The following is a 16121-nucleotide window of genomic DNA, read 5'->3' as shown; positions in this document are numbered from 1 at the left end:
TGTTTGGGAGAATTTGAATCAAACATAACTTCGATCACCTACCAAGAATGAAAGAAAAACGGATTAGAGGACTCGAGGTGTACTCTGGAGGACCATTTTGATGGCTAAGTCAGGGAGTTTAGAAGCATTATATGATCGCAATAGTAAAGAAGTAAGTAAGAATGAAATGAAGTGTCTCACCTTCCTTAGGAGATACTTTTTATAAATATTCGGGATACCTCTTTATTGATTTTCCTACTAACGGATTTTTATTTGAATCACATGGGTTAAACTTTGACTATGGATATGTTATTGGGGAGTAAAGATTAGTATGCTAATCCCTTAATTTAATTAATGGACATTAACCTCCTTTCCATTGATTTGATGTCTTTACATTTTTTTGGTCTTACATAAGTTAATATCGAGTTCAATGTCAGGATCTCTTTTAGGTTGTATTGGCTATCCCCCTACTCTTGAATCCTAGAGTTACCTTTTTTGGCTCAAGAGTATATTGCATTTACTATAAGTTCTTTTATTATCACGACATTTAGATTAAGTCATCAAATGGGCATCTTTGGGCCTTAAGGGTGATACTCATTAGATGTGTCAATACTTTGTCAAATAGTGTTCATTTTTTGTTGCCTTATGAACAATACTTGTCCAATGGAGACATTTTTGGGTCTCATGAGTCTTGGTCATCATATGGACCAATTTTTTTATCTAGCAGTGTTCGTCTCTTGTTACCTCAAGAGCAACGTTCATCAGATGGGCCAATTTTTTACCTAACAATACTCATCTCTTGTTGCCTTATGAGCGGTACTCATCAAATGGATCAATTTTTTTCTGAGCAGTGCCCATTTTGTAAGAACCTGAAATATTTAAAAATGGATTTCTGCAGATTTCGTCGACGAAGGCAGAAGACTTTTCGTCGACGAAATTCAGAGGGTTCGTCGACGAAGAGAAGCCGAGAGGTCTGGAGAAATTGAAATATTAGACTTCGTCAACGAGGTGGCTGACATCAGCGACGAAATGCTCGACTTTTCGTCGACGAAAACTGGGTGGGTCAAAGGGGTATAAAAGGAAAATTTTGCTTCTTCTTCATTAAGTATTCTAATCTCTCTCTCTCTACTTTATCTCTCTAAACTCTCTCTCTCTCGCTCTCTCTCTCTCTCTCCAGATTTCCTCGCTGGTCGTCGATAGAATCGAAAATCCGAGGTTACCACGAGGATCGTGGAAGGATTCTCTACAACTTCTGTGAATCAGAATCTTGTTTCGGAGATTTTTCGGGTTTTGGCATAAAATCGAGGTAAGGCTCGATTTTCATTTCTGATCTGGTAGTTTTGTAGAGGATGGTCTCGTGAGTATATTCTGTATTGGGAATTGTAGGTTTTGGAACTTGGTTCGCTGCTTAGGAGCCTTGGAGTTCGGGTTTTGCTTATGGGGTTGAGGTAAGGGGAATTATGTTTATATTCGTTATTTTTGAAATCAGAGTTGGTGGAACTATGGTCCACGGTCTTGTGTGTGTTTTGGTTACTCATTTGGGGGGATTTAACGGGGAAAATATGGGTTTTTCATTATTACAGTTTTTGGGAAAAAGGGGGCGACGGGCTGCATCCTTGGTTTTGATGAAAACCTATGTATATGTTAATTTATACTGCGTGATTGAGATGGCCATGCCTTGACTTTGTATAAACTGTATTTGTTTGGAAAACCATGTTTTAGATTACCAAGTGGGTGTGGTTTTTTTGGTTATATGAGCATGCATGTGTGTGTGATATGTTGAAATGCTAGTAGGAACGCGGTTCCGAAATTATTCCAGGTACCGAGAGTGTCCGGCTCTATATCCGAGGGCGTATGAAATCGCTGGCCATAGATTGGCAAGAGTGTCTGGCTCTATATTCGAGGGCATAAGCCTATCCGACAGATCAGGCCGCAGGGTGTGGATTCACCACTTGAGCGCCGATACGATGCCATGGGAGTCGAGGACTTGCCATGTGCTGGTGGTGCCGTGCTTCGCGGGTTGGCTATGGGCCAACGCCAAAATGCAGGACCGGTTTCAGGCCGATGAGTGTGACGACACTGTGTACTGATCATGTGTGTGTATATGATGGAACTGAGCGGATGTGATCGCCTGTTCTTGTGAGTGGTGTATTGAGAGAGCTGAGCTGATGGGATCGCCAGTTCTGGTAACCGGGTTACTAAATCATATGTTATGTGTGCTTGTAGGCACTGTGTGAATTAGTACTGGATTGCATTCAACTGCGTGTATGTTTTGTCATGATAACACTCAAATGCCACACAGTGATATAACATGTGTTCTTCCTTACTGAGAGGTGTCTCACCCCTACTGTACGTACATTTTTACAGGTCCTTCGAGTAACCGAAATTAGCGTCCTGGTATAGGGAGCATAGGAGGCCGGTGTACTGCGTAGCGCTTGGGTAAGTGCTAGGACTGTAGATTTGTTGGGTTGCCATTTTGGGATTATATCTGGGCACCCGGTTGTATGTTTTTGTTAGAGTCATGTTCTGCTCTAGTATAGACTCTGGTATGATACTGCATATGTATATATATATAGAATGACTTTTCCACTGCATATATGATTATGTTTGGATGCGTTTAAGGTGCCTGGGAACCCCACGGGGTCGGACCCTCATCCATTGTACTATATCTCTTGATGATTTGTATGATATAGGGATAAGTTAGGTTACAATTTTCACCCCCGGTTCCATTTTCGGGTTCGGGGCGTGACACATTTTCTAAGTAGATTTTTCGAACATTATTCATATCTCACAAAGCCTCGTGGCCCATGCTACCTCTTTTTTCCCTATAAATAGTATCTCTCCCTTTCTTTTATTCTCCATGCTTGGAAGGGAAGTATTATTAGAAGTATGTTTCCTAACTCCTCCCTCGATGATTTCACAATGTCTTTAGTATGTTTTCTCTCCAAATATGATTTGCTTCTTTTTGTGGTGATAGCCTCCTCCATGTTGATATATTTATAGGTTTGTATCATTATCTCTCCTATATTGGTCAAGGGTTTCTTCCATATAGAATTTAGGAAGTCACAAGATAACAGAGTTGTTGTCAAGGCGGCTACTATTACTCAATGGTCTAGGTTTTTTTATCTCTAAAGTTGCATTGATAAAAGGGAGCATGAACTCTTTTAGTGTCACTTCCTCTCCTTAAACAAGGCTTTTAAGGTGGGACGAAGTCTTCTTCATTTTTCGACTGTTGACGAAATGCCCCAAAAACTACTGCTTCATTTTCAGAGAAAGACCCATTAGGCTTCAATGTCCAATACCATGCTCTAGCATTCCTTTTCAATGTTTCTGCAAAAGCTCGGCACACAATAGCATCAAGTGCACCTTACAATTGCATCAATATTGTGAAGGTATCGAGGTGGTCTGAGAGATCTGACAACCTCGTCATATCCTTCTACATTGTGCATCTTGAATTTATTGGGCAGAGGGATCTCCATTATTTCCTTGGTAAAGGGGGGATCAGAAAATTTAGTTGATGTTTCCCCTAGTAAGGGTTGGTTGCAAACTTCTTTTACTAACTTTTCTTCAATTGTTGGGACTGTTTCTCATTAAAGCCCACATTGTTGGCTCCTTCTACTCTCTTTTTGGATCTGAAATTTTTAAGATAGCTTCATGTGGTACCACCGCCTTACCTTTAGGTGTCATTTCTGCTTGAACAACCCCTAGACCATATTCTATAGGATCTTTTCCTAATGTTGTAAGATCATGCTAAACATATCTTCCACCCTTCTTTGAAAGGTTAGAAATTGGTATTAAGACACAATTTGTGGTGGTGGTGGAAAGTGAATCGATTGGGACGATTTGATTCTCAACAATGAGTTCAAACTCAAAATTGCGTGATATGGCCATAATTGAGTTTTAAAAAGAAACTCTTCCAAATTCCCCATAGATGGCGCTAGCTGTTACTGCCAAAATTTGTTTAGGAGAATTTAGATCAATCACAACTTTGATTACCTATCAAGAATGAAAGAAAAATAACTTGGAAGACCCAGAGTGCACTCCAGGAAACTACTCCAATGCCTAAGTCAGAAAAATGGAAGAATTATATGATCACAATAGTAAAGAAGTGAGTAATAATGAGATGCTCGTCTTACCTTCTTTAGGGGATCCATTTTATAGACATTTGGGATATCACCTCCCTACTAATTAATATTTATTTGGATCATAGGGATTACAATTTGACTATGAATATATTACTAGGAAGCAAAGATTGTTGTGCTAACCCCTTACTTTAATTAATAGATGTTATCTCATTTTCATTGACCCGGTGTCTTTTCATTTTTTGGTCTTAAATAAGTCAATCCCGAGTTTAATCAATAGTATTGAGCCTAGGCTAGACAATATGTAGCTCTAAGAGGTAGAGCTCACCCTAACACCTCCATGAAGTCCACTCCAAGCTGTGATTACGACCAGGAGCCCACGAACATGCTCATATTCATATAAGATTTTAAGTTTCAAATATAAATTTAAATAAAAAATCAAATTAAGTTGTTTAAACTTTAAAAATGATTGTGTCATGCTTGAGCCGTAGAACCTAAATGATAGCATACATTACACATGTCCATAAAACCCTGAAACCCCAAAACCCACCAATAAAAAGTCATTCACATTTTAAAAAATAAGAAAACTAAAAACATAACTACATAAAATAATATTCTTATTTTTTGATTTAAAAGTCTTAAAAAATAATTTAATTTTAAAAAATAAGTTCTCCATGGAATTACAAAAATGCCACTTTATTTCTTCATTTTTCAACATTTGTATAGAAAACTTGAGAAAGATCCTTGTATGTGTTTCTTTTAAGCTTTGAAAATAAATATTCAAAAATTAAAGAGCAAGTGACATTCTAGTTATTCTTTAAAATACTAAAGAACGTGTGACAATTAAACTGCCCTAGAATTCTTCATATTCAACTTGGATATATTCTTGCAATGGCTCCATCACAGATGCCCAAAAAAGTTAGATTCCCATTTCTCACGGTGGCTAACATTCCCACCTCTCCCAGAATCGCAACAGACAAGAATACAATGGTTACATTCCTGTGGAGTGGAAGAGAAATAGAATCAACCAACTTTAAGGCTGCAATGAGATTTTCTTTTTTCATTTGGGAAGATTTTTTACCTGGATTCAATGATCAGCAAGCAATGTTCACAAACCTTACTCCAGAAAAAAATTTAACAGCCTAACATGAAATCAACAAGGAACTCTTTAACAGTTTCAAAAGTATCAAAAACACAAGCACCAGTATTTTTAAGAAATCAGGATCATTTGAAGGAAGAATGTTTGATGTTGAGCATCATAGTAAACTTCCTCCGTGCCAAAGGCCAGATTAAGTTTCATGAACAGATTCAAGTTGAACTATCAAAAGGATCCTGCAAAAAGGGGAGAAGGGAGTTTTGAGGTTGGAGCCACACACACTGTTCTAAACACTAGGAGGTTTAGGTGCTTTGACTCCCCCACTTCAAGCCTGTCCATTGATATAGCTAGATCTTAAGTTGCAAGTATATATAATGCTATAGAAGCGGATATGATCCCTGTTCAAAATGCTTCCAGACATATAGCTAAATCGCCTTCCACAGATGATGTTCGTTTTTTTTTAAGTACCATTTTTTAGCACTGGTAAAAGATTCTGGGCTCATTTCATCTGAAATTATGATATTATATTAAAAGCTATACGCGCAACACACACAGAAATACCATTATGCACTGGAAGTACCATACATATGCATAAATTGTATAGACAATACAGACAATAAACATCAAGGCAGCCCAATATAGACCTCCTTTTTAGTGTGTTTTTGCTGTTTTCTTTCTCTTATTTACTTATACACAGTAAGACCAATAAGATGAAGCATAATGGAACTGTACATTTTTAAGGGGTTACCAGAAACTATCATCCCCTAGTGCTGATCTGGATGGGTAAGGATCATTCTCTTCTTCCTCCTCCATATCCAACTCTGGCTCTCCAGACCCAAATTCAGATGATTCAACGTCAGCAAGGTTCTTCAGATCAACCACTGAAAGCTCATCTAGGTGGCTCACCACCAAGTCTGCAGCCCTGAGCTCGTAGACAGGATGCTTGCTAGCAACAGCGACACACTTCATACCAGCATCATGGGCAGCCTCCACTGTTTGATTTGAGTTCCCAAACACAATACATCTGTCTGGTATGAAATTTAGAAGTTGTGCTGCATACACAAACATCTCCGGATCTGGCTTCCCCCTGTAAACATCCTCTGCTGCAACAATTGCACTGAAGAACCCTTCAATCCCGATCAGTCCGATGGCTGTTTCAAGTGTTTTTCTCGGACGGGTTGAAACCAATGCCACTGGTATATTGTAATTCATCAAAACGTTGACAAACTCTTGAGACCCATTTCGTAATCTGTATATCCCACCCTGCAAAGCTTGGTAAATCTCCTCCCTTCTAGAAGCCATTCTCTTCAGCTGCGCTGGGTCTCTCGACCAGCACAGGACTTCGGATATTGCTTGTTCATTCTTCATCCCCTCTATTCTTCCAAGGATGAAAGCCGGGGGAGGAGACCTTCCTTCTTCTCGGGATAAAGCCAACCAAGCTTGCTTTCCAAGATCAGGATTGTCTTCAATTATAACTCCTTCCCACTCGAATATGGCGCCCAGCCACCCACAACCCATCCTTTCTTGCCGAAGCAGGGGATTGTGCAGCGAAGGGTTATCTGCCTTATTCTCAGGCGGCCACAACCCTGGTTTCCTATCAATAACAGTATCGAACCCATATCTCAAATCCTGACGTATTCTCTCTTCTCTATATGCACATGCTTCTTTTGTGAGCTCCATTGCCAGTGCCTTAATTGAAGAAACCGTGGAACCATCACCTCCCCATCCTGGAAAAGAAGGGGAAGTGATGGTGAACTTCCGACCAAGGAATTCCATCGACGGTCCCCGACACGAGCCGGAGAGTCTCCGTCTGGCTGAGACATCCTTAATAGGAGAAACTCCGCAGAAAGGTCTATGCCCTAGAAGAGATGTTGCAGCAATTGAATCCACCATTTTTTCTTACTTCCGCAATACAAAATGGCTAAATCCTTCCAAGAATCTTAGCTTCACAAATTTCCGTTATGTCACAAACCCTTTTCAGCTCTTGTTGATTTAAACTAAAAAAAATCAGCCCAATTCAGACTACTTCAATCAAATCCAACAAAACCTACCTAATTGGGGATTCTCAATCGCAATTCAACACTTCACGGAAGAATCCCCAATCCACACAGCAATATATTCCCACAATCTAAAATTGGTCGAGAGAACCCATCTCGTTTTTTTTTTTTCTCTTTTCTTTTTTCTTTTTGGCGAGAAAACTGTACAACTCCTTCGAATACGTCAACAATACACTAAAAAGTACAACTTTATCATTCAAAGCACCACGATTAACATCGAGTCCGAGCCCAATTGAAAATCCCAACAAATAAAAAAAAAAAAAAGTAAAATCTTTACAACCGAAATTCAGACAAATTGCAGCCCCAAACTACAAATTAAAACTACATATATAAATATTTACAGAAAGGGAAATAAAAGGAAAAGATGAAGAAGAACCTGGGGCGAAGGCAACAGTTGATTAAAGATCAGACGGCCTATAGAGAGAGAGGGAGAGAGATTAGAATCTTCAAAAATGGCAGGCCAACGAATCTTCGCACTCCAAACAGGTTTTGTGGTTTATAGGCTTCAGGCGGTGGAAGAAGCCTACGATGATTTTTCAACCGGTTCTGGTCGGCGGAGACAACCGGCTAGAAGTACACGTGCCGGTGGCGCCAGGCTATTCCACCTTGTTCTCGTGGTGATTGCTTCCTAGAGTTTGCCCCGGATTTAAGGTGCTTTTTACGGTTCGACCACCGCGTCACGTCTTGACGTGGTGAGCGGCGGGCTTGGAGTTTTTTCATTTTAATTTCATTATTTAATAAAATATTAAATAATATTTTATTTGAGAAAAAATGTGTCATTTGAAGGCTTACGCAATCTCAAGCTAGCGCAAGTTGGAGATGCGAGATTTAACAAAACTCACGAGTTGGTGCTGCGAGATTTAGTAATTTTTTTTGAAAAATCAGAATTGCATGCGACACTTCCCCGGCAACGTGTTTTTTGTCGTGGGTCGTCGCCGCTGCCGTGAGCCCTAGCCACCGTGAGTCCTCGTCAAATCCTCGTCGCCATTGTAGCAAATCCATCTCCGCCATGAATCTTTGCCTCGTCAAATCAAAAATCTCATTCGGAACAAAGCAAATGAACGATTCCCCTGCACAAGCACAGCCGCACGCAAAGGACGGAGAACAGAATCCAAAAGAAGAAGAAGAAGAAGAAGCAGTAGCGGCAACACAAAATATGAGGACCCAAATCACCCAACGATGTCTCGTGCTGATTCCACCGGTGATCAATGGCTTCAACATTCCAGAGGGTGAAGGATTTGAGTCCGTCTGCAAGTGCCACTTCGCCGTGGAATCCATGATTCCGACGTAATGGCTCGGCGGCGACAACGTGAGCGGGAGTTGGATTTTCTAATTTTCCTGAAATGTATATTTTTTTATTAAAAAAAAAAAAACTATTTTAAACAAAAATTACGGATACATGTCTGCCATTGGATCCTCCAAGACTCTCCCTTGTACGCGTCTAGCTCGGCTAGTGAGACTCATATCTATCTTAGACTTGGCTTCTTCTGGGTTCTTCTTGCATGTGCTCTCCAAAGAGATGGGCGAAGCAGCTTTTCTCCGGCGATCATTCTCTCATCCTTCCCGAGAACGTAAAGAGGTCATTCTATTAAATAACAGAGCATTGGAAATTTTCCAAACTTTAAAGGAAACTTCTTTTCTTTTTTTTTTGGCTTAATGGGGTCATCAGCTTTCAGGGGGAATTTCTTACTGGTTTATAGTTATTTTGCTTTGTTTTTCTTTCAAATGTTCTTTCTTATATGGTTTTTATTCAATCTTATATTATGTTTCATTTCTCAAGTTCCCTTGGTTGCTTCTCCTATCAGGCGAAGGGTGACTTTCTAATGCAAATTTTTTGTTAGCCTTTGATCTTCTTTAATTTGTTTTTACCTTGGGTTTACAGCTACCTTATCGTGCTCTTCTTCTGTTGAACTTCTTGAACTTCTCCAAAAGTTACCACCGAGATTCCCAAAGTAATCTGCTGGCCTCAAATCAAATTCAAGCAAAGCGTGTTCCGCTGCATCGACAGCAATGGCGATGGGAAGATATCGGCGGCAAAGCTGCTGCACTACGTGGGGCGGTGACCTATCGGAGGAGGAGGCGGAGGCGGCGATGAGGTTGGCAGACTCCGACGGGGACAGGCTATTGGGTTGGAGTATTTGTTGAGCTTATAGAGGCAGAGGGAAGAACAGAGGCTGAAGGAAGCATGAGGAATTCCCATGCAAATGTCACATGACCATCCTGCTGCCATGCGTGAGCACACAATTTCCGCGGGCCGTTTAAATCTTGCGGGTCCCTGCGAAATTAAGTAAGCCTTAAAATGGGAAATCATTTTCAAAACAAAGCATTATTTAATATTTTATTAAATAATAAAATTAGAATGGGAAGAAAATCGGCAGACTTGTGGTCTTAAATTCCTCTATGTCGCTACTTGGATTTATTTAACTTAATTTTTCAAATAAAATGTTGATATACCCCAAATATATCATTTATCCTAAAGAGAAGGCATGTGCCTACCATTAATGGGAGAAATCACCTACAAAATCAATCGCTCGATCAGAGCCATTAATGTCGGTCATATATTGACCGGAGTAATCCACGCCCGCACTATAATGATCAGAGATTCAGAATGATCTATGTCAAGCACTATAAATAACATATCTACTAGGGTCAAACTTGGCCAATATAAAAGAGGTACTATGAAGAGGTTAAGGTATCTCATTCTAACCCAATTTCACTGTTTCTTACAACCTCTTTAAAGCACTTGTAGAAACTCGAACCCAGAAAAATAAAAAAATTTTAAAAAGGGAATTTTAGAGAGGTTCGTCAATAAATCCCTTATTTTCGTCTACAAACGTTCTTCTATGGTTCGTCAACTAAGTTCAGAGCATCGTCGACGAAGAGATCCCGAACAACTGAGATCTCAGGTTTAAGGTCTGTCGACGAAACCCTTCGTTTGGCGATGAATGCCCTTCTACAATTCGTCGACAAAGGCGCAACTCGTCAACGAAGTAGGCCAAGTCAACGGCCTATAAATACAACTTTAGTTGCTTAAGAGTTAAGAAATCATATTTTAACTCTCTTTCTCTTTTGAGCCGGCACCTCACCCTCTCTCTCTCTTCGATTTCTTCGTCGTTCATCGCCCAGTTCGACAATCGGAAGCTACTACGAGGATCAGGGGGAAATTCTCTACAAGTCTAGCGGAATAGATTCTTAAATGGGGTCTTTTCAGACACCACTCCAGAACTAGGGTAGTAGGTATTTTGGAGTTTCATGGTTGTTTTGGAGTATATGAGGCCTAGGGAACATTTAATGTGAAGTATTATGTGGGTTGGGATGATTAATTTGGGGAAAATATGTTTCATGGTTTTGAGCTTTAAACGTTGTAGGACGTGGATTAAGGGTGTCAGAAGGTTTTCCTGTAAGCCAAGTAAGGGGATTAAGTCAAGTCATAAGTTTGTTCAAAGTTAAACCTGATAAAATGTTATATATGTATATTTATGTTTTCAGTTGTTATTTTGAAAACCATCTGTTCAAATGGTCTTTTCAAACCTAAGATATATGATATGATATTTTTCAGTAAAAATGAATGGTGGGAAGTATTGTTTGACGTTCTAAATAGGATATATTGTATGTGGAAAAATTGTGTGGCAGATGGATTAATTGGTTGTGAAATACTAGAATTGTTTGTGAAAATGCAAGAACCTCTATATGATGGTCGCGAGGGGCTAGTTTTATATGATGGCCGCGAGGGCCTAATTTCATATGATGGTCGCGAGGGTCTAGTTTTATATGATGGCTGCGAGGGCCTAGTTTTATATGATGGCCGCAAGGGCCGAGTTTTGTAATATGACTGGTTTTATATGAAATGACTTGAAATATAGTTTTTATTACTTAAATTGCATGATATGCTTTAAGAACCTTGAGGACCAGTTATGTCATATGCACGGTACCATTACCAAAGTTTTAGTATTAGACCATGTGCGCCCACACTGATTGCAAGGAGGTGTTGGGTGGTCTCAATAGGGGGTACCTTCCTTGGAAGTCCGGACTTTCAGGATGTGGTAGGGCAATCGGATTCCCGCAAGCAAGTTGCGGATGCCTACGTAGTCAGAGATTAGATGCAGATGTATGTTTTGACTTAATCTGGGTTGATATCCCCCAGGGCATAAGTCCAGCCTTCGGGCTGCACAACCCGTGACATAGGGGAAGTAAATGGCGTTAGTCTCAGGGAGTGTCTTTTATACATATCTGTAGATTTATGTAAATGATATTATTTAATTACTAATCTTTTCTTTCCATGAAAATGAGATAAATATTTTCAACGGTATAGAATGAATATAATGTATAAATGCTATTTTCAATTAAATGAAAAATGAATGTTTTCTGTAAACATGGTAGCATGCTAACCACACATTGACATTAACTTAATCTTCCTTACTGAGAGGTGTCTCACCCCATTATACAAATTATCTTTTCAAAGTCATCTCGAGGACAAGGTTACTGAACTCCGGGATGGTCGATAGCCAATTAGATTTTTGTAAGTGTTAGTAGGAACACTTTTGTAATTAAGTTGAGTTGAAGCCCGAAGTATGTATTATGGGTGTATCTACTAAGTTAGTTCTTATATTGTACTATGGTTTGTATTATGAGTTTAGAGAGGCTTTGATGTATACTAATAGCATAGAACTCTGGTAAATGATTATGGAGGTTATTTCATTTATTTCCACTATTTATAATGATTATGGTATCAGGTATACAGACGTCACTTAAGTGGCACCCCGGGCCCACGTGGTGGGTCGGGGCGCTACAGCACTCCCTTACTTAGGCATCGGAGAGATCCTCTGGAGTATACCCCGGGTCCTCCAAGTCGCGTGTGTTTTTGTCCTTTTCAGGTTATCGAGATCGGAAAGCTTGCTTCAGATTGACATTTTTGGCAGCAAAAAATGTAAAAAATAATTTTATATTTACATAAAAATAATTAAAATCACTATTGATAAAATCTGTCCAATTTTTTTTTTTTTTTTGGTTCTGCTCAGACTTTCACTATGAATGTCTTCACTTATATTTTAAATGTTCTAAATAATACGTTGTGTGAATAATATAAAATGGAAAATATAATAGCAAACTTTAATTTTTATTTAATAAAATAGTAGCTAGATTATTTTTATTTTGTGTCTTAAGAGGTAAATTCTTATAAATCATATCTTATTTTAGGCACAATATTTAGTTAAGAGGAGTTAGTTTTGATGTATTCCTTAGCTAGGATGAGTTATTTGGTTCATTTAATTTGAACGTCAATGTTAAGTATAAATGAAAATTTATTTGGTTAAATTACGTATTTAAAGATTTTCTTTTGTTTTTTTGCAAAAAATAGTAGATTGTTATGTTCGTAAATATGCATATGATACGTGTTTATCATAACTAATTTAATTATTAGTGATAAATATTATATTAATATATAAATCTTGATGTGATTTATAACTTATTGTTAGATTGGTTATGATATACTTGTCATGAGAATATATAAGAAAAGAACAAGATTGTGCATATGATGTGATTTATCACTTATTGTTAGATTGCTTATGATGTACTTGTCGTGAAAATATGCAGTTGATGAGAGGAAATATGTAAATGATATTATTTAATTACTAATCTTTTTTTGCCATGAAAATGAGATAAATATTTTCAGCAGTATAGAATGAATATAATGTATAAATACTATTTTCAATTAAATGAAAAATGAATGTTTTCTGTAAACACGGTATTATGCTGACCACACATTGACGTTAACTCAATCTTCTTTACTGAGAGGTGTCTCACCCCATTATACAAATTATTTTTTCAAGGTCATCTCGAGGACGAGGTTACTGAACTCCGGGGTGGTCGATAGCCAGTTAGATTTTTGTGAGTGTTAGTCGGAACACTTTTGTAATTAAGTTGAGTTGAAGCCCGAAGTATGTATTATGGGTTTATCTACTGAGTTAGTTCTTATATTGTACTATGATTTGTATTATGAGTTCAGAGATGCTTTGATGTATACTAATAGCATAGAACTCTGGTAAATGATGATGGAGGCTATTTCATTTATTTCCGCTGTAGTTATATAATGATTATGGTACCAGGTATATAGACGTCACTTAAGTGGCACCTCGGGCCCATGTGGTGGGTCGGGGCGCTACAGCACTCCCTTACTTAGGCATCGGAGAGATCCTCTGGAGTACACCCCGGGTCCTCCAAGCCGCGTGTGTTTTTGTCCTTTTTAGGTTATCGAGATCGGAAAACTTGCTGGAGGTCAAATTGACATTTTTTGTAGCAAAAAATGTAAAAAATAATTTTATATTTACATAAAAATAATTAAAGATCACTATTAATAAAATCTGTCCAATTTTTATTTATTTTTTTGGTTCTGCTCAGACTTTCACTGTGAATGTCTTCACTTATATTTTAAATGTTCTAAATAATACGTTTTGTAAATAATATAAAATGGAAAATATAATAGTAAACTTTAATTTTTATTTAATAAAATAGTAGATAGATTATTTTTGTTTTGTGTCTTAAGAGGTAAATTCTATAAATCATATCTTATTTTAGGCACAATATTTAGTTAAGAGGAGTTAGTTTTGATGTATTCCTTAGTTAGGATGAGTTATTTGGTTCATTTAATTTGAACGTCAATGTTAAGCATAAATGAAAATTTATTTGGTTAAATTACGTATTTAAAGATTTTTCTTTTCTTTTTTTTTGCAAAAAATAGTTGACTGTTATGTTCTTAAATATGCATATGATACGTGTTTATCATAACTAATTTAATAATGTGTGATAAATATTATATTAATATATAAATCTTGATGTGATTTATAACTTATTGTTAGATTGGTTATGATATACTTGTCATGAGAATATATAAGAAAAGAACAAGATTTTGCATATGATGTGATTTATCACTTATTGCTAGATTGCTTATGATATACTTGTCGTGAGAATATGCAGTTGATGAGAGAATTTTTTAATAAATTATCCAACCACTTAATGCTTTATGTTAAATCATACTTTAAAATTTAGTGATTTTAATCACTTTTGTTTGAAGGAAAAAATTAATTCTTACTCTACACTATCACGTTAATGAAAATTTACGTGCATGAAGCAATGTATACTGTTTATTTTTTGCTGAAAATATAAACTAAATATTTTTTTGAGCGAGAGACATTAACTTTTCTTGAGGTTTGGTAAAACGACAATGATATCTCTTAAGATTTCAAAAATTTCAGAAATCTCTTATGAAATTTTAAGAATTCCAAGGACCCTTCTTGAGGTTTGTCAAAAAGATACAAATCTCTTTTTATATTTTGTAATAAGATAAGTTTTTCGAAAGGAGATCCATGTCTTTTTAGCAAACCTCCGTAAAGATGTATGACATTTTTAAATCTCAGGGGAGATTTATAATATTTTTGAAACGTCATATGTGATTTCTGTCTTCTTATCAAACCTTATAGGAAAGTAACTCATCATCCATGTCTCTTCCTATTCTTCAGGATTTAAACATAAAACCTACAACACAAAAATTGTAAACTTTATCTAAGAGATAAATATAATTGCAAGTGGGGTAATAACTATTTATTTTGATTTTGCAGGTTGTTTTTATAGTGCAACCCTCCAAAAAAAAAAAAAGTATTATGTGCAAACATTTATTGTGCTCCTAACTTGAATTACTTAGAACATACATATGTATTGGTCAAATAACACTTGAATATTCCTCTAACTTCATGAATTGTGGATGCACTACTTTTTCTCCTATAATAAGTTTGTTAAAATGTTAAGTTTTGATTAATTATTATCATTGAATTTGTTGTAGAAAAAAGTAAAATAAATTTAATTAAACTTTCAAAGTTTGTATTTTATAATGACAATTAAGGTGATCTTTCTTTTATATACATGGTAGAGAGACAAAGTGATTCAATAAATTAATTTACCTCTCTTCCACCAACCAATTTTTTTAGTTTAAAATCATTCATCCTTTTTACTTTGAAGTGGGTTTTTAATTTTAGTGTCCATTTGTCCAACGCACTCCTATGAATTTCCTTAGAAGATAAACATGCTTATAAGATTAAAAATAGAGTACGTAACTTTGATTTTGAGACTTAAGAAAAGAGGTATATGTAAAAAGAATAGGCTAATTTCATTTACATAACATGGACCTTACCGCGTTTGGCAAATATAAAATAACTAAAAAATAAATAGAGGACAATGATGGATGTGTTGTAGTCATGACAAGCCAAGTGAAACTGAGGAATTTATATAATTGTTAAAAAAGGAATTTAGAAGTAATATTTTCGACATTATCCATCCAAATAAAAAAATGTTGAAAGAAATTTGAAGTGATTTAATCTATTACAATTCTCACAAATTTCATCCATGTGTTGTAAAATCATAACAATGTTACAACAACAATTTTTTTTCCCTTCTCCATCATATTTCACTTGTAAATGCTTTTTTTTTTGGTCTTTGCTCTAAGGGTGACTCAAGTAGTGAATTTAAAACTTTTATGAATAAAATATTAGGGTTTGAGTATCAAGGGCTTTAACTTTTCATTTGAAATAAGGTATTTAAGTAAAGAAAGGTAAGGGAGAAAATTCATTATCCAGGTGGGTTAGTCAAGTGTCTAAAAAGGCTCACACAGTATCGTTTCCAAAAACGAAAATTCCTCATCTTCTCTATCTCTTTGTGATCCTGAATAGATAAGTAATTTGGTATTTAATGGTTACTGCCAAAGTTGACTTTTTATATTTTAACACTATTTAGAATGAGTTTGGTTTTCGCTTTTTGGATGAATTGAAAAATTAAAAAAATTAAATTAAATTTTCTTATTGAAGAAAATAATATACTTTTTATTCATTGGTATTCGATTATTGAAAATTTGTGGGCATG

The 16121-nt window shown here is 36.6% G+C and overlaps 1 protein-coding gene across 1 annotated transcript; it reads right to left on the bottom strand.

Annotated features, from left to right (window-relative positions):
* Positions 1-5659: 5659 nt before the first annotated feature.
* On the bottom strand, positions 5660-7320 carry LOC131164831 (5-amino-6-(5-phospho-D-ribitylamino)uracil phosphatase, chloroplastic). The gene has a single exon (XM_058122327.1). It carries the CDS (start codon positions 7048-7050, stop codon positions 5902-5904), a length of 1149 nt encoding a protein of 382 aa, XP_057978310.1. The 5' UTR covers positions 7051-7320; the 3' UTR covers positions 5660-5901.
* Between the last annotated feature and the right edge of the window lie 8801 nt (positions 7321-16121).

Source organism: Malania oleifera, chromosome 9, assembly GCF_029873635.1.
Source record: "Malania oleifera isolate guangnan ecotype guangnan chromosome 9, ASM2987363v1, whole genome shotgun sequence".
Lineage (NCBI taxonomy): Eukaryota > Viridiplantae > Streptophyta > Magnoliopsida > Santalales > Ximeniaceae > Malania > Malania oleifera.
This window is presented reverse-complemented; position numbering and strand designations above follow the sequence as displayed.